This window comes from Schistocerca nitens, unplaced genomic scaffold (genome assembly GCF_023898315.1).
Source record: "Schistocerca nitens isolate TAMUIC-IGC-003100 unplaced genomic scaffold, iqSchNite1.1 HiC_scaffold_519, whole genome shotgun sequence".
In the NCBI taxonomy this organism is placed as follows: domain Eukaryota; kingdom Metazoa; phylum Arthropoda; class Insecta; order Orthoptera; family Acrididae; genus Schistocerca; species Schistocerca nitens.
Window position 1 is genome coordinate 875,196 of NW_026046052.1, and position 15,708 is coordinate 890,903.

General features: G+C 59.2%; 2 protein-coding genes across 2 annotated transcripts; one reads left to right on the plus strand and one right to left on the minus strand.

Annotated features, from left to right (window-relative positions):
- Positions 1–3,973: 3,973 nt before the first annotated feature.
- On the minus strand, positions 3,974–4,753 carry LOC126232539 (uncharacterized). The gene has a single exon (XM_049942782.1). It carries the CDS (start codon positions 4,751–4,753, stop codon positions 3,974–3,976), a length of 780 nt encoding a protein of 259 aa, XP_049798739.1.
- Positions 4,754–5,080: 327 nt separating this feature from the next.
- Positions 5,081–12,413, plus strand: LOC126232540 (uncharacterized). Its single transcript, XM_049942783.1, has 2 exons — positions 5,081–5,095; positions 11,598–12,413. The coding sequence occupies exons 1-2, from the start codon at positions 5,081–5,083 to the stop codon at positions 12,411–12,413; spliced, it is 831 nt and encodes a 276-aa protein (XP_049798740.1).
- The last annotated feature ends 3,295 nt before the right edge of the window (positions 12,414–15,708 follow it).

The following is a 15,708-nucleotide window of genomic DNA, read 5'->3' on the forward strand; positions in this document are numbered from 1 at the left end:
CGACATTTTCGAGCGCATTGCGGCCGAGGCGTCTCGCCTGGCGCACTACAACAAGCGCTCGACCATCACGTCCCGCGAGATCCAGACGGCTGTGCGGCTCTTGCTGCCTGGCGAGCTGGCCAAGCACGCCGTGAGCGAGGGCACGAAGGCGGTGACCAAGTACACGAGCTCCAAGTAAGGAGGAGGTTGTTACTTCGGCTCTTGGAAGGAAGGAAGGAAGGAAGGAAGGAAGGAAGGAAGGAAGCTCCCTCCGTTGCGAGAGCGGCAAAACGGCCCTTTTCAGGGCCACCAAATTGCCTTTGCGGGAAGAGCGGAATTGTTTGTGTGTGTGTGAGTGAGTGAGTGAGTGAGTGAGTGAGAGGGGCGGCATAGCTACCCAGTTTGGTTGGTTGCGAGGCAGCTGGTGGTGCTGCTGTGCCGTGGTGGTGTGGTCTCGAATGTGGTTGTGGTTGTGGTTACTGGGGTACGGCCGCGAGGGTTTGGTTGCCGCCGGTGTGACGTGGAATGCGTGCACGAGTCTTGGCGTGGTTGTTTGTCGACACACAGATAGATCGATAGGAGGTGTTGGTGCTGTCTGTGGCGCTGATTCATGTCTTTGTCTCCGTCTGCCCGGTTAGTCACGTGACTGCAATTGAAAGTCCTCGCGATTGATTGATTGTTGGATGTCACCGTTACGGCCGTCTGTTGTCACATCATACATGATGGCGAGGGTGAAATGTTGTGTTGCCGTCGACTATTCCCTTTGCTGTACGGCGCGTTGGTGTGTGTGTGTTGGTGACGTTTTAAATGGACGTGTCGTACTATCATCCATTACGAAGTCGCCAAGAAATGTACGGGCGGGTGGGGTAGGCGACACGCACGGTGGTGTACCTATTTGGCCCTTGATTTGATGATAGCCGTTTCTGCAGTTTGACTGATGATTGATTGGACTGTTGTGCGCACGCACGTCATTCACGGTGCACGTGTGTTCGGTTGAGTACAGTAAGCGTGAGGCTAGACGACGACGGTCGTTGTTTGTTGTTATGGGCGTACACGCGTTTCGTTGGTCTGTGTCCCCCGGTGTGAAATGGCAGGTGTGTCGGTGATGTGATCCGATCCGGCGGCTCTGAGTAACTGTCAATATCGGCGCGGTACACCGGCGTCATGGCAACGTGTCGGTGTTCACACCAGTCGCACTGTGGCACCGTCGGCGCCGCGAACGGTGACGAAAGGCTGACCTTTGATCGGTCGAGTGTCGTGTCTGGGCAGAACGTGTGGAATGAGCAAAACTGTTGGGGACGGAAACAATGGTGGAGGAGGGGAACGGAAAGTAATAAAACAAACAAAATGGAGAAGCAATCACCGGAAAACGAAGCAGGGAAAAACGGAGAGGCGCTGTCTATAGCAACGGAACGTTCCCGTGCATTGCAGCCGCACTGAAAGGCGTTTACGGCGCGGCTGCAGGTGTCGGCCGTGGTGACGGCTGAATTGCATTGCCTTCCCGGATGAAACGTTCGCCGACATGGCTCGGAGGAGGAATCTATGAGAATGCGTTGCCCTTGCCTGCCGTTTCGTGTGCCCTCCTGTTGTGTACGCTGTTGTTGTCCGGTGTAGCGAAGGGTGTGTATGTAGGGGTGTGTGTGTGTTTAGTGGGGAATTGGAAGGTCGATAGCTGCCGTCACGGTCAAGATAACGCAGTCAAAGGTGTCGCGAAAAAGTGTGTTAGCCGTGGTTGGTTGGTTCGTGTGTTTTAAAGAGAATGGACGAGAGAGAGAAAGTAGGTGGAGAGTGCGTTGCGTGTTGCCTAACTGCGTCCGCGAATATGGCAGTAGTTGGTGGTGGGCGTGCCCTTGCATGTGGCCCGGAAGGCGTGTCCGTTTCGCGGTAGTGGCACCGCTGCTGGCATATTCGGGAGATGGGAGGGGCGCGAAAGGAGAAAGGAGACGCGGAGGCTTTTAAAGACGGGGAGGGCGCGTGTGGGTGGCTCGCGCTGCGCTCGGCGGTTGTGTTTGTGCAACAAATGTGTTGCCGGGAGGGGACCGTTGTTGTGGTGCGGTTGTAGCCTCAGACGCGGCCGGCAGTGAACGTGAGACGACGGATGCGGGCCGGGGCGGCGCATGTCGCCGGTGCCATGCCTTTTAAGAGCCGCGTGGTCGGGGGTGTGCGCACCGTGTGTCGTGTTGCGAGACAGCATCATTTGTGCTGCGTGGCGTGGCGTGGCGTGGGGGCGAGGAGAGCGAGCCGCGCGGTGTGCTTGTGCGCCGGAGAATGGCACACTGCGCCTGCCCGTTGAGGAGGCCGATGGCCGTGGTGTGGTGGAAATGGAGCGCGTCGGACGTGCACCAATGAGAAAGAGAAACAAAGCGGCGACAACGAACGAAAGGGGGAGGGAGGCCATTGTGTCACATGCGGCGGTGGGAGGAAAAAAAAAAAAACAAACAAACAAACAAACAAGAAACGAAGACGTAAGAAAGAGGAGAAACAACAAAGAGAATGAGTCGTGCGTTCGCGAGGGGGGGTGCGCGTGTAACTCCGGTACGCGCAGTGCCGGAGCCCAACGGCTGTGTCGTCGACGCCAGTGCTTGTCGGCCGAATGGGTGCGGGAATAGAGGCAGCGTCGGCACGGAGAAGCAAGCAAGAAGGAAGGACGCACGCGCGCTGCGGCGTTTGGCGCGGTTTGCGGCTGGCGCCTTTGGTGGCAACGGCCGGGACAAGCAGCGGTGTATGGTGGTGTGCGGGGCGGACAGGGGCGGCGGCGGTGGTGGACTGGGAGGAGGCGAGGCGGCGCCGACGGTGGCGTGTGGTACGGCGAAAACGGGACGGACGGACGGCGGATGTTGGAGAGGCGCCGCGCACGCAGACACATGGAAGGAAGGAAGGAACGAACGCAAGGGAACAAATGGAGGGGGCGAATGTGGAGATGCGGGCAGGCGGTGGTGTTTGTGGGCATGTGGTGGGGAGAAGGGCGGGGGCGGGAGGACAGAGGCGAGGCGACTGCGTGCTTGCTCGCTCGCTCGCGTGTCTTTTGTTTTTGTGTTTGTTTTTCCATCGTTTGGTCGCCTTGGAGCCTGTCGGTCCCGTCCGTGTGTGGCCACGCTTCGGGTGCGTGTATGTTTGTACGTTTCGTTTGTTCGTCTTCTGCAGCAGAGGCGGTGCGCGGCAGTGGGAACGCCTGCCTGGCGGCTGGGACGGCCAGCAAATGCGGTTGGATGGGCGGCCACAGCACCGCACCTGTGCCCAAGGAGGCGACGCTGGCGGCGGGGCCCCCTCGGATGCGGCCGGCTGGGGGCTGTGTGCGCTGCCGCTGCCGCTGCCGCCGCCGCCGCCGCCGCCGCCGCCGCCGCCGCCGGTGCTGGTGCTGGTGCTGGTGCAGCAGCAACAACGACGAACAACGAGTAAGCAAGAAGAGGACGAAGCGGATGGCTGGTGGGTGAGTGCATTTATTTAGGCGGTCGACAAGGCAGTGCGTGATGTGGCGTTGTGACGGGGGTTTGCTCACGTGGCCTCGTTTGTGTTGATGCGCAGGAAGATGAGATGCGGGCAGACGCAGACGCGTACAGAGAGACGAGCCCGGTCTGCAGCAGGATGTGTGGCGCGGCGCGCCGAGTGCAGAGCAGCGCGCGCCGCCTGGGCCGGGCTGGGCCCGCCCGGCGGCGGGCCGCGCTGTTGTCGCGGACGTGAGCGCCCCCTGGCGGGTGGTCGGAGGCGGCGCGGTGGACGTGTGTCCGGTTGGCCAGTGCACATTGCGAGTGGCTGGCTGGCGGTCGGCGGCGAGACGGGAGAGGAGGTATGTGTCGCGGGCGCCTTTGCTGCGCTGCGTCGTTGCGTGCCTGGGCGTGCGCCTGTCGACTGTGTGTGACTGTGTTGGGCGTTGTGCCACGTACGTGTGTGCTCGGCCGAAGGCGTCGGAAGAAAAAGAGAGAGAGAGACGGGCGGGAAAGTGGGTCGGTGTGCGTGCGTCGCCCGTGATGCGATGATGTCGCGTCATGTCATGTCATGTCTTTGCGAAACGGCTGCCGAGAGGTGTGTGGTGGCGAGCGGGAATGTGCGTTTGGTGGTTGCCGGCCGGCCGGCAGTTGTTGGTGGTTCCTCCTGTGTGGTTGTTTGTGCTGCTTTGATGGCAACGTGGAAGGACGCCGGTTTTTCCGTGCCTTGCGTGTGGTTGTGTCGACGGTGACTGGTTGGGGGTGTGCGCCGATGCACGTGCCATGTTGTTATGTTTGGGTCGTGAGTGTGTTTTTGGCTGTGTTGTTGTGTACGGGAAGGGGGAGAGAGGAGGAGGCGGCGGCGGCGGCGGCGGCGGCGGGGGTGATAGTGCGTGCAGTAGTGCCGTTGCGACGGGCGTCGGGTGGAGCCGTGCGTAGTGGCGGAAAGGTGTAGGTTGCGGGAAGCGAGCCCGTCGCGTGTCGTCGTCGACGACGGGGTCGCGTGCGCTGTGAATCGAGAGTGGCGGGAAAGGGGCAGCGTGCCGCTGTGTCGTGGTCGTTAGCAGAGGCCTGTGTGCCTGTCCGTTTGTTTTCTGTCGGACGCTTGGTGCGAGGTGTTTGTTTTGTTTTGTTGCCGCCGCCGCGGTTGTTTTTGTTTGTCGGCTGTGCTGTGTCGGTGGGTCGGCGAGCTGTTTTGCGGTGCGTGAATGTGTTGGTGCAAAAGTGGCGGCGGCGTCATGGCTGCGACCGCGACGAGCCGCGGGCGCGCCATTGATGATGTTGAACACAGAGCGGCTGTGTGCAATGGGAGGCCTTGTGTACGGGTAGCGGTGTTGTCGTACGTGCATCCGGCCCGGTGCGGAAAGCGCCGTTGCGGTTGCGGGTTGCCTCTGGTCGCGACGTGTGGTGCTCGGCTTTGTGGGTTTTTTTGGTGCCCCTTTGGCCGGTGGGTGGTGTTTGTTGTTTTGTGTGTGTGTGTGTGTGTGTGTGTGTGGTCGGTCTCTTTGGCGCTCGGTATATATCTGCCTCCTGCTCGGTCTTGTTGTCGACGTCGTCTGTAGTTTTTTGCGGCTTGCCGACGACCGACCGACCGAACTACTACCTACCTGTGACAGCTACGTGTGGCGCCCGAAGGTGAACGTAACGTGACCTCGGCGCCCTTAGCCTAACCTAAGATGTCCGGCCGTAAGGTAGGTGCGGCCACCTGACGCCTCACGTCCGAACGCTTAACCTAACTTTGACGCCTAACCTAACTTTAACCCTTAACCTAACCCACGTCCACCTAACGTAACCTAACCTAACCCAAGCGACGCCAACCCTAACCTAAGGTGTTGTACACTGCGAATGTCGAAGGCATGTTATAGTCTTAGGTGGAGAGCACTACACGCAACAAGCGGCTACACGGGTAGCAGGGGTTGTGTGGCGTGGGCTGGGCGGTTTTGTTAGGTTAGATGGCCTTGGGCAAGTACAGAAAGGGGGCAACAGCAGCCTCAACGGGTGCGGGGACCAAGCAGCAATCGGTATCGTTTGTTAATTGTCAACTGTCGAAGCTGCGTTGGTACAGTACCGGAACCGCAAGCGCTGACAGAGAAAGCACCGAAGCTCTGCAATCGTGATAAGGTACAGAAAGCTGGCTGACGCCAGGGATAAATTCTGCCGAAATTGTCACAAAGGTACAGACGGTGTTTTAGAAAGGCTCGATTGCATGCAACCGGTGGTGGTGTGTTCGTCGCTGTTTGAGTAGTAGTTTTGATCCTGTAGTGAAGTAGAGGTGGATGGTTCCTGTGAAATATTGTGGGTGGAGGTTACACCCAACAACCGAGCTAGGTTTAATAATAATTGGCTCCTTTGACCGACCTCCCGACGCAGCAGCATTAGTGGCAGAACAACGGAGAGACGGATTTTGGAAACACATTTCACATACATTTTCCTCAGCATGTTAGGGTCTTAGGTGGAGATTTCAATTTACCCGATATAGACTGGGACACTCAGATGATGTTCAGGACGGGTGGTAGGGGGACAGAGAGCATCGAGTGACATTATACTGAGTGCACTGTCCGAAAATCACCTCGAGCAAAATGAACAGAGAACCGACTCGTGGAGATAACATCGTGGACCTACGGATGACAAACAGACCCGAACGTGTTTCGACTCTGTATGTGCAGAACAGGGACGCAGTGATCATAAGGCCGTTGCAGGGAGGACGGTGTATCTATCTGTTTTGGCTAGCAAGAGTAATAGAAGGCAGATTTGCAGACGACCCGACAGATGAAAAGGCAAATGCCTGTTCCGACACTGACAATGTTGAGTGTTCATGGAGAAAGTGCAAGGCAATGGTAAAAATGCGTTTTTAGACAGGTACGTGCCGAGTGTCGAACTGTGAGGGATGGGAAAAAAAACCCACCGTGGTATACTACAACAACAACGTTAGGAAACTGTTGCGAAAGCAAAGAGAGCTTCACCCAAAGTTTAAACGCAGCCAAAACCTCCGAGACAAACAGAAGCTAAACGATGTCCAAAGTGTGAGCGTAAGGAGGGCTATGCGTGAAGCGTTCAGTGAATTCGAAAGTAGAACAAACCCTATGTACCGACGTTGACAGAAAATGCTAGGACGTTCCGGTCTTGCGTTGAATCAGTAAGTGGCTCGAAACAGCATATCCAGACACTCCGGCATGGTGATGGCATTGAAACAGAGGATGACACGCGTAAAGCTGTGAAATACCTAAACACCTGTTTCCAAAGCTGTTTCACAGAGGACGGACCGCACTGCAGTTCCGTCTCTAAATGCTCGCACGAACGAGAAACCGGCTGACATCGAAATAAGTGTCCAAGGAGGAATGGGAAAGTCCGCCGGACCCGACGGGATTACCAATTCGCGATTCCTACACAGGGTACGCGAAACAACCTGCCCCCCTTCTAACAGCCGTGTACCGCAAGTCTCTGGAGAGGAAGGGAGGGTTCCAAATGATTGGAAAAGAGCACAGGTAGTCCCAGTCGTCGAGCAGATGCGCAAAAACCATAGACCCATATCTCTGACGTCGATGTGTTGTAGAACATGTTGTTTGCTCGAGTATCATGTCGTTTGTGGAAACTCCAGAGTCTACTATGTAGGAATCCATGTTGGATTCCGGAAACAGCGATCGTGTGTGAGACCCCCAGCTCGCTTTATTTGCGCATGAGACCCAGAAAATATGAGATACAGGCTCCCAGGTGGATGCCATTGTCGTTGACGTCCGGAAGGCGTTCGATACAGCTCCGCACCGTCGCCTGATAAACGACGTAAGAGTCTACAGAATATCAGACCAACTGTGTGGCTGGATTGACGAGATGTTAGCAGACGGAACACAGCATGTTGTTATCAATGGAGAGACAGACGTCTACAGACGTTAAAGTAACCCCTGGCGTGCCACGGGGGAGTGTTATGGGACCATTGCTTTTCACAATTCATATCATATAAATGAGCTAGTAGATAGTGCCGGACGTTCCATGCGTCGTTTCGCGGATGATGTGCTGTATGTAGTATACAGAGAGGTTGCAGGACGATCGGCAGCGGATAGGCACCCGGTGCAGGGAGTGGCAACTGTCCCCTTAACATAGACAAATGTGATGTATTGCGAATATACAGAAAGAAGGATCGTTTATTGTATGATTGATTATATGATAGCGGGACAAACACTGGTAGCTGTGACGTCTGTAAAATATGTATCTGGGAGTATGCGTGCGGAATGATTTGGAAGTGGAATGATGATCAGATAAAAGTAATTGTTGGTAAGGCGGGTACCAGGTTGAGATGCACTGGGAGAATGCTTAGCAAAAATGTAGTCCATCAACAAAGGAGGTGGCTTACAAAAACACGCGTTCGACCGACCCATACGTGAGTGTTGCCCACCAGTGTGGGATGCGTAGCAGGTCGGGTTGACGGAGGAGATAGAGAAAGGTCCAACGTTTCGTCACAGGGTTATGTGGTAACCGTGATAGTTAAGTGGCAGACTCTGCAAGGGAGGCGCTCTCTGCATCGCGGTGTAGCTTGCTCGCCAGGTTTTCGAGAGGGTGCGTTTCCGGATGAGGTATCGAATATATTGCTTCCCCGTACGTATATACCTCCCGAGGAGATCCCGAATGTAGTAAAAGTAGAGAGATTCGAGCGCGCACGGAGGCTTTCAGACAGTCGTTGTTCCCGCGAACCATACGCGACTGGAACGGCAAAGGGAGGCAATGACGACAGTGGCACGTAACGTAAAAAGTGCCCTCCGCCACACACCGTTGGGTGGCTTGCGGCGTATAAATGTAGGAGGTCGGCTGTCGTGTGTGCTTGGAGGCAGATTCGGTGTGTCTGTAGTTGCGGACGGCGGTCAGCCCCCCTCGCGTAAGCGGCGAGGGGCGGCGGCGCTCGGTTGGCCGGTGCCGATGTTGCGCAGGCGGCGCCCGTTTTGTTTGCGGCGGGCAATTTTGTGAGAAAGGGGCGCGAATGTTGGCGGGCGAGGTGGCCCGACGGCTGCGGGCCGATCGGGAAACGGTGGGAGGGCGATGGGGCGGCGGAGGTGCGTTTGCACGGCCGGCATCGCCGCACGCCTCCGCTTGTGTGGCTGTGGCGGCGGCCGCGCTGGCCGGGCTGGCGCGGCGACGGTGTGGCACTTTTGCCGAAGGTTTGGCCATTGTGGCGGGTCGTCGGCTGGGGCTGTGGGGGCGGCATGTGGGCGGGGGCGGCGATTCTCGGCGGGCCGAGCCAGGCTGTAGCGCGCGGTAGCTGCAGTTTGGCCGTGGTTTGCGGCGCTGCCGTGGCGACTGGTTGGCGACTGTGGTGTGGCCGTGTGTAGCCCCATCCTCGGTGGTTTGAACGGCGCGGGTGGTTGCGGCGCAGGTTTGGGGCTGGTCCGCACAGGCTGTCGGACGTTGGGCGGTAGCAAGCGCGGGAGGCGCGGCGCGGCGGCGCGCAGAGTGGCGGCCGCTCTCTCGGCCGTCCGCGCCCGCCCGCGACACTGGCTGGGCCTGGCGGCGCGGCGGCTATTCTCTGCCGCCGTGCTTGCCGCCTGCCGCTCTCGCTCTCGCTCTCGTGTGTGTACGCGCGTCGTCGAAATAATGGCAGATCAGGCGGCTACGAACGAGACTGCTGCGGCACCCGCCGCCACCGGCACGACGAAGAAGGCCAAGTCTGCGGCGTCTGCGAAGAAGCCGCGCGCCAAGCCTGCGCACCCGCGCACCTCTGAGATGGTGACGGCCGCCATCAAGAGTCTGAAGGAGCGCGGCGGCTCGTCGCTGCAGGCGATCAAGAAGTACATTGCCGCGCACTACAAGCTGGACGCGGAGAAGCTGGCGCCCTTTATCAAGAAGTACCTCAAGTCGGCCGTCGTGGCTGGCGAGCTGGTGCAGACGAAGGGGAAGGGCGCGTCCGGCTCTTTCAAGCTTGCCGGCGCCGGCGGCGGGGCGGCCGAGGGCGGCAAGGCCCGTGCCGGCGGTGCGAAGAAGAAGCGCGCCGCTCCGGCCAGCAAGGAGAAGAAGGGCGCCCGTGCGGCCGGCGCAAAGAAGGCTGGTGGCGTGAAGGCGGCGACCGGTCGGAAGGCGGGCGCCGCCAAGAAGGCGTCTGCGGCGTCGGCGGCTCCCGCGGGTGCGAAGAAGGCGGCTGCGGCCAAGCCGGCCAAGGCCAAGTCGCCGTCGAAGGCGAAGAAGGCCGCGAAGGTTCCGACGAAGAAGCCGAAGGCGCCGCGCCCGAAGAAGGCGACGACGCCGTCTAAGGCGAAGGCTTCGCCCAAGAAGAAGAAGTGAAGTTAAAGTAAAGAAAGGAAAGGGGAAGGAAGGGAAGGGCTGGCGCTTGACCCCGTCGTCCCCCACCCCCCTCCCCCGCGTCGTCTAGTGGCGCGCGATGGCACGGCTGCGCGCGGCCCAAAACGGCCCTTCTCAGGGCCATCAGAGGACGTCGGGAAGGCGTTGATTGTCGTGCTTGGCGCGTTGTGTTGTCTTGTTTGGGTGGCCGTGCGTGCATGCGCCGGGGTGTGTGTGTGTGTGTGTGTGTGTGGGGTTGGTTGGTGTTTGTGTGGCGTTTCTGTATGACCCTTGTGGGTACTGTGTGCGTGCCGTGGTGGTTGGATTGTGGGGCCGGTGGCGGTAGGCGGCGGCGCGCGGTAGCGGAGCGGTTGTGGCCGTTTTGTTTTGTGTTTTGTATTTTGTGCGGCGGCCGACGGTTGGTTTCTCATGTTTCTGGAGACTCTGTTTGTTTGCTTGCTTTGCGGATGGCGCGTCTTGTTTGTTATGTGTGTGTCCTCTCTGTGTGAAAGGGGGACGGGGACGTTGAGACGTGGAAGTGGCCGGCGGGAATTGGGAAGGCGCGGTGGCGCCTCGGAGACGGCGGCGGCCAGCCACCCGTGGTGACGTCGTCCGGCTGTTTGTTTGTGTGTATTTGAAGGGGTGGGGTGGGATGACGTCGATTGTGATTGTTGGCGAGAGCGGCTGTGTACGGGAGGGAGGGTGGGGAATTGTGGTGGTTGTTTTAACGGGGCTAGAGAGAGAGGCTGGGCGGCAAGACCGACAAAAGTTTTGCTCGCGACGGAGAGATGTTAGTGGCCCTGAAAAGGGCCGTTTTTTTTGTGTTGCGCGCGTGCGGTGCCGTGCCGCGGCTAAGCGGTTTAGGCGCGCTCGCCGCGGATGCGGCGCGCGAGCTGGATGTCCTTGGGCATGATGGTGACGCGCTTGGCGTGGATTGCGCACAGGTTGGTGTCTTCGAAGAGGCCGACGAGGTAGGCCTCGCTGGCCTCCTGCAGGGCCATGACTGCGGAGCTCTGGAAGCGCAGGTCGGTCTTGAAGTCCTGGGCGATCTCGCGCACTAGGCGCTGGAACGGCAGCTTGCGGATGAGCAGCTCTGTGCTCTTCTGGTAGCGCCTGATTTCTCGCAGGGCGACGGTGCCCGGCCTGTAGCGGTGGGGCTTCTTGACGCCGCCGGTGGCGGGCGCGCTCTTCCTCGCCGCCTTGGTGGCGAGCTGTTTGCGCGGCGCCTTTCCGCCGGTGGACTTGCGGGCCGTTTGCTTTGTGCGGGCCATAGCGGTTAGCGGTGCGTGCGGTAGCGAAGCGTCCGGTGCTGCCTTGACAACGGGCCCGCGCGGGCCCGTGCTGCGCTTATATGCCCTCGGTGCGCGTGGTGGGGGGAGGGCGGGCCAGAGTCTATATAGGGGGGCGGCGCGCGCTCACTACAGGGCCCTGAAGGCCCTTGTAGCCGCCCACACGGTGGACGCCCCGGAAAGAAGAGGTGCGATGGGTCAAATGACTCGTCGCAAAGAAGTCACCAAGGCGCTCCTAAGGGGACTGCCTTGGATCCTCACGGAGCGAGCCGTGAAGGAAGGACTGCGCCGCCAAGGTTTTGTTGAGGCAACCGTCAGGTTGCACAACAAAACCAATAAGAAGAAACCGCCCCTGTTTATTGTCGCCACACCAGCGGCGGACAACGGAGCGGACATTCTGGACATCCGGAAGCTATTGGGCTTCAACGTGCAGCCGGAAACTCTCCCACCCCACCTGGACACGAAGCCACAGTGCTTCAAGTGCCAGGAGGAAGGGCATGTGGCAAAGCACTGCCGTAACGCCGCCAGGTGCGTCAGGTGCGGACGTCATCATGACACCCGCACCTGTAACAGCACCAAGGACGACAAACCGACGTGCGCCCGCTGCGGCGGTGAGCACGTCGCCAACTGGCGCGGATGTCAGGCCTTCAACGGCCGAAATCCCGCCACTGCAATAGAGACGGCGCCCCAGACCAAGAGGCGACGCCGCAGGAGGAGGAGGCGACAGCGTCCTGCAACCGCGGCGAGCATCGGAGGGGCAGCAGCGAGAGGAGGAGGCAACGCCGCGCGAACAACGGCGGCACCCGGAGGAGATTCGAGGACGGCCACCGCTCACGTGCGGCCGACCTCACCCACCGCCTGTGGCAAGGGCGGAGGAGGGGGACGGCAGCGCGACGCAGCGAGTGGGAAGACGGCGGCGACAGCTGGTCCCGACGTCGAGTCGGCCCTCCGGGAGGCGGAATCACGATTCCGCATGGTTCTCCACGCGGAGATGGAGGCCGCCTGCCTCACTCTACGTGAATCCCTTAGCCACAACACCAACAAGAAGGAGGCGCAGCACCAAGACGACAGGCTGGCAACAACAGCAGCACAGCCCAGTCGCGACCAGGCCACACAAACGGCCTGGCCTAAGAAGATGACAATAAGTCGAGCTGCACAGGCCTCGTTAGAAGGCAAGGGAGAAGCGGTTGCACGTCAGGACTCAAGCGTGCAGACCAAGGAGTTCGTCAACTTCAGGGCGGAACTTGTGAACGACGAACTCCTGGACGACGACAGCCCGCGAGACGAGTACCAGATGAGCTTCCTGCAAAGCAAGGAGCTCATGAGAAGAAAGGCGGAAGCCAGAGAAGAGGAGCACGGAAGAAGGCAAGAGGAGGAAGAGGCGGAGCGTGACAGAAGACGCGAAGCCGCCCTTGCCCGCCGTGAACGCCAGCGCCAACGCTGGCAACACGGCAAATAAAGATAAGACAAGTCACAACCAGCAGTTCTGGCCGGGTTTTGCAGGTTTTCCTTGGCCGCTAAGGTAAATACCGGAACTGTCCCCAACAAAGTCCTGCAAATAAATTCCCAATTGGGAGAACGCCCCCCCCCCTTCTTTGCACCCCTGCGAGAAAAATAAAGAGTGCCACAACAGAATTAAGTATACCCCTTGGCTGAAAAGAGCTAAATGCACGCTCTATAACAGCCCGCCCTTCTCCATCCGAGAAGGGAATGAAAAGTGCAAAAAAAAAAAAAAAAAAAAAAAAAAAAAAAAAAAAAAAGCTCACGGCGCACCGTAGCCGACTCGCTAGCGCCGGGTGAGGAGCTGCCGCTTGTGCTTTTTTTGTTGCTTGAGGAGGAGGAAGAATGACAGGCCGCGGCAAGGGAGGAAAGGGGCTGGGCAAGGGTGGCGCCAAGCGGCACCGCAAGGTGTTGCGCGACAACATCCAGGGCATCACGAAGCCCGCCATCCGCCGCCTGGCTCGCAGGGGCGGCGTGAAGCGCATCTCTGGTCTGATCTACGAGGAGACCCGCGGAGTGCTGAAGGTGTTCCTGGAGAACGTGATCCGCGACGCGGTGACGTACACTGAGCACGCCAAGCGCAAGACTGTGACGGCCATGGACGTGGTGTACGCCCTGAAGAGGCAGGGGCGCACCCTGTACGGTTTCGGCGGTTAGGCAGGCAGCCGGTGTGCTGTGCTGTGGCCTTCCCGCGGCCGTGCCGTTGCCCGTGCTTGGTGGGAGAGACGAAAAACGGCCCTTTTCAGGGCCACCACACTGTTCGGAAATTGAAAAGTGCGAAAGGGTCTGTGTTGCCTGCCTGCCTCTGTGTGTGTGTGTTTGTTGTTGTTGTTGTTGTTGTTGTGCGCCTCTGTTGCTTTGCGTGCGTGCGTTCCGTTTGGAGTTTCGACGTGACGTGTGTGATGATGGATGCGGGAGGGCGCGGCTGAGTCCGGTGTGTGCGTGGTTTGTTTGTGGCGCGGGCCGGATCATCGATCGGATCAGCTGTTTGGTTTGGTTTGGTTTGTCCTGTGCCTGTGTGTTTGGAGAGCGCGCGCGGCGGCCCGCGTGTCGTCCGTCGTCGGGCCGTTACGCGCTCTTTTAATTATGAACATATTAACAATGATCACATCACATTATTGGTGTATTGATGTCGTTGTCGTTGTTTGGAACGCGACTGTGCGTGCGTGGAGGGGTGCAGAAAAAATGTGTGTGTGTTCGGCCACACGGGCTGTGGACAAGATGGCGGACGTGCGCCGGCGCTGTGGACGTTGTTGTAAAGTGCGGCGAGGACGACGGAAACTTTGCTTTGGACGTAGGTTTGTGTGGTGGCCCTGAAAAGGGCCGATTGTTGTGAGGCGAGCCGGCAAGGCAAAGGCGCGTTTGCGTTTGCGTGCAGGGAGCACGCAAGCGCAGCGCCGCGGTCCCTGTTTAGGCCTTCTTCTCGGTCTTCTTTGGCAGCAGGACGGCCTGGATGTTGGGCAGGACACCACCCTGTGCGATGGTGACGCCCGACAAGAGCTTGTTGAGCTCCTCGTCGTTGCGGATGGCGAGCTGCAGGTGGCGCGGGATGATGCGCGTCTTCTTGTTGTCGCGGGCCGCGTTTCCGGCCAGCTCGAGCACCTCAGCCGCGAGGTACTCCATGACGGCGGCGAGGTAGACGGGCGCCCCGGCGCCGACGCGCTCGGCGTAGTTTCCCTTGCGCAGGAGGCGGTGGATTCTGCCGACCGGGAACTGGAGCCCAGCCCTGCTTGAGCGGGACTTTGACTTGCCCTTGACTTTGCCTCCCTTTCCGCGTCCGGACATGGCGTTTGGCTAGTGGCGTAAGCGCTAAACACGTAACCGTAACGGTGCGAGCCGCAGCGAGTCGAGCAGCGGAGTGCGTGCGTGTGCCGGCGGCGGCGGGGTGGGGGTCCCTTTATGGGCTCGGGTGCGGCGGCCGGTTGCGCGCGCGCCCCATTGGTCGGCGGCCGCAACAGGGCGAGCTGGTAAAGGTGCGGTGTTGCGGTAGCGGCGGGTGCCACTGTGTGGGGAGACGCTGACTAGAGCGGAGCGCTTGCTGCCTGTTGTTGTACGTTCGAGATGCCGCCCAAGACTAGCGGGAAGGCCGCCAAGAAGGCCGGCAAGGCGCAGAAGAACATTTCGAAGGGCGACAAGAAGAAGAAGCGCAAGAGGAAGGAGAGCTATGCCATCTACATCTACAAGGTGCTGAAGCAGGTGCACCCCGACACGGGCATCTCGTCGAAGGCGATGAGCATCATGAACAGCTTCGTGAACGACATTTTCGAGCGCATTGCGGCCGAGGCGTCTCGCCTGGCGCACTACAACAAGCGCTCGACCATCACGTCCCGCGAGATCCAGACGGCTGTGCGGCTCTTGCTGCCTGGCGAGCTGGCCAAGCACGCCGTGAGCGAGGGCACGAAGGCGGTGACCAAGTACACGAGCTCCAAGTAAGGAGGAGGTTGTTACTTCGGCTCTTGGAAGGAAGGAAGGAAGGAAGGAAGGAAGGAAGGAAGCTCCCTCCGTTGCGAGAGCGGCAAAACGGCCCTTTTCAGGGCCACCAAATTGCCTTTGCGGGAAGAGCGGAATTGTTTGTGTGTGTGTGAGTGAGTGAGTGAGTGAGAGGGGCGGCATAGCTACCCGGTTTGGTTGGTTGCGAGGCAGCTGGTGGTGCTGCTGTGCCGTGGTGGTGTGGTCTCGAATGTGGTTGTGGTTGTGGTTACTGGGGTACGGCCGCGAGGGTTTGGTTGCCGCCGGTGTGACGTGGAATGCGTGCACGAGTCTTGGCGTGGTTGTTTGTCGACACACAGATAGATCGATAGGAGGTGTTGGTGCTGTCTGTGGCGCTGATTCATGTCTTTGTCTCCGTCTGCCCGGTTAGTCACGTGACTGCAATTGAAAGTCCTCGCGATTGATTGATTGTTGGATGTCACCGTTACGGCCGTCTGTTGTCACATCATACATGATGGCGAGGGTGAAATGTTGTGTTGCCGTCGACTATTCCCTTTGCTGTACGGCGCGTTGGTGTGTGTGTGTTGGTGACGTTTTAAATGGACGTGTCGTACTATCATCCATTACGAAGTCGCCAAGAAATGTACGGGCGGGTGGGGTAGGCGACACGCACGGTGGTGTACCTATTTGGCCCTTGATTTGATGATAGCCGTTTCTGCAGTTTGACTGATGATTGATTGGACTGTTGTGCGCACGCACGTCATTCACGGTGCACGTGTGTTCGGTTGAGTACAGTAAGCGTGAGGCTAGACGACGACGGTCGT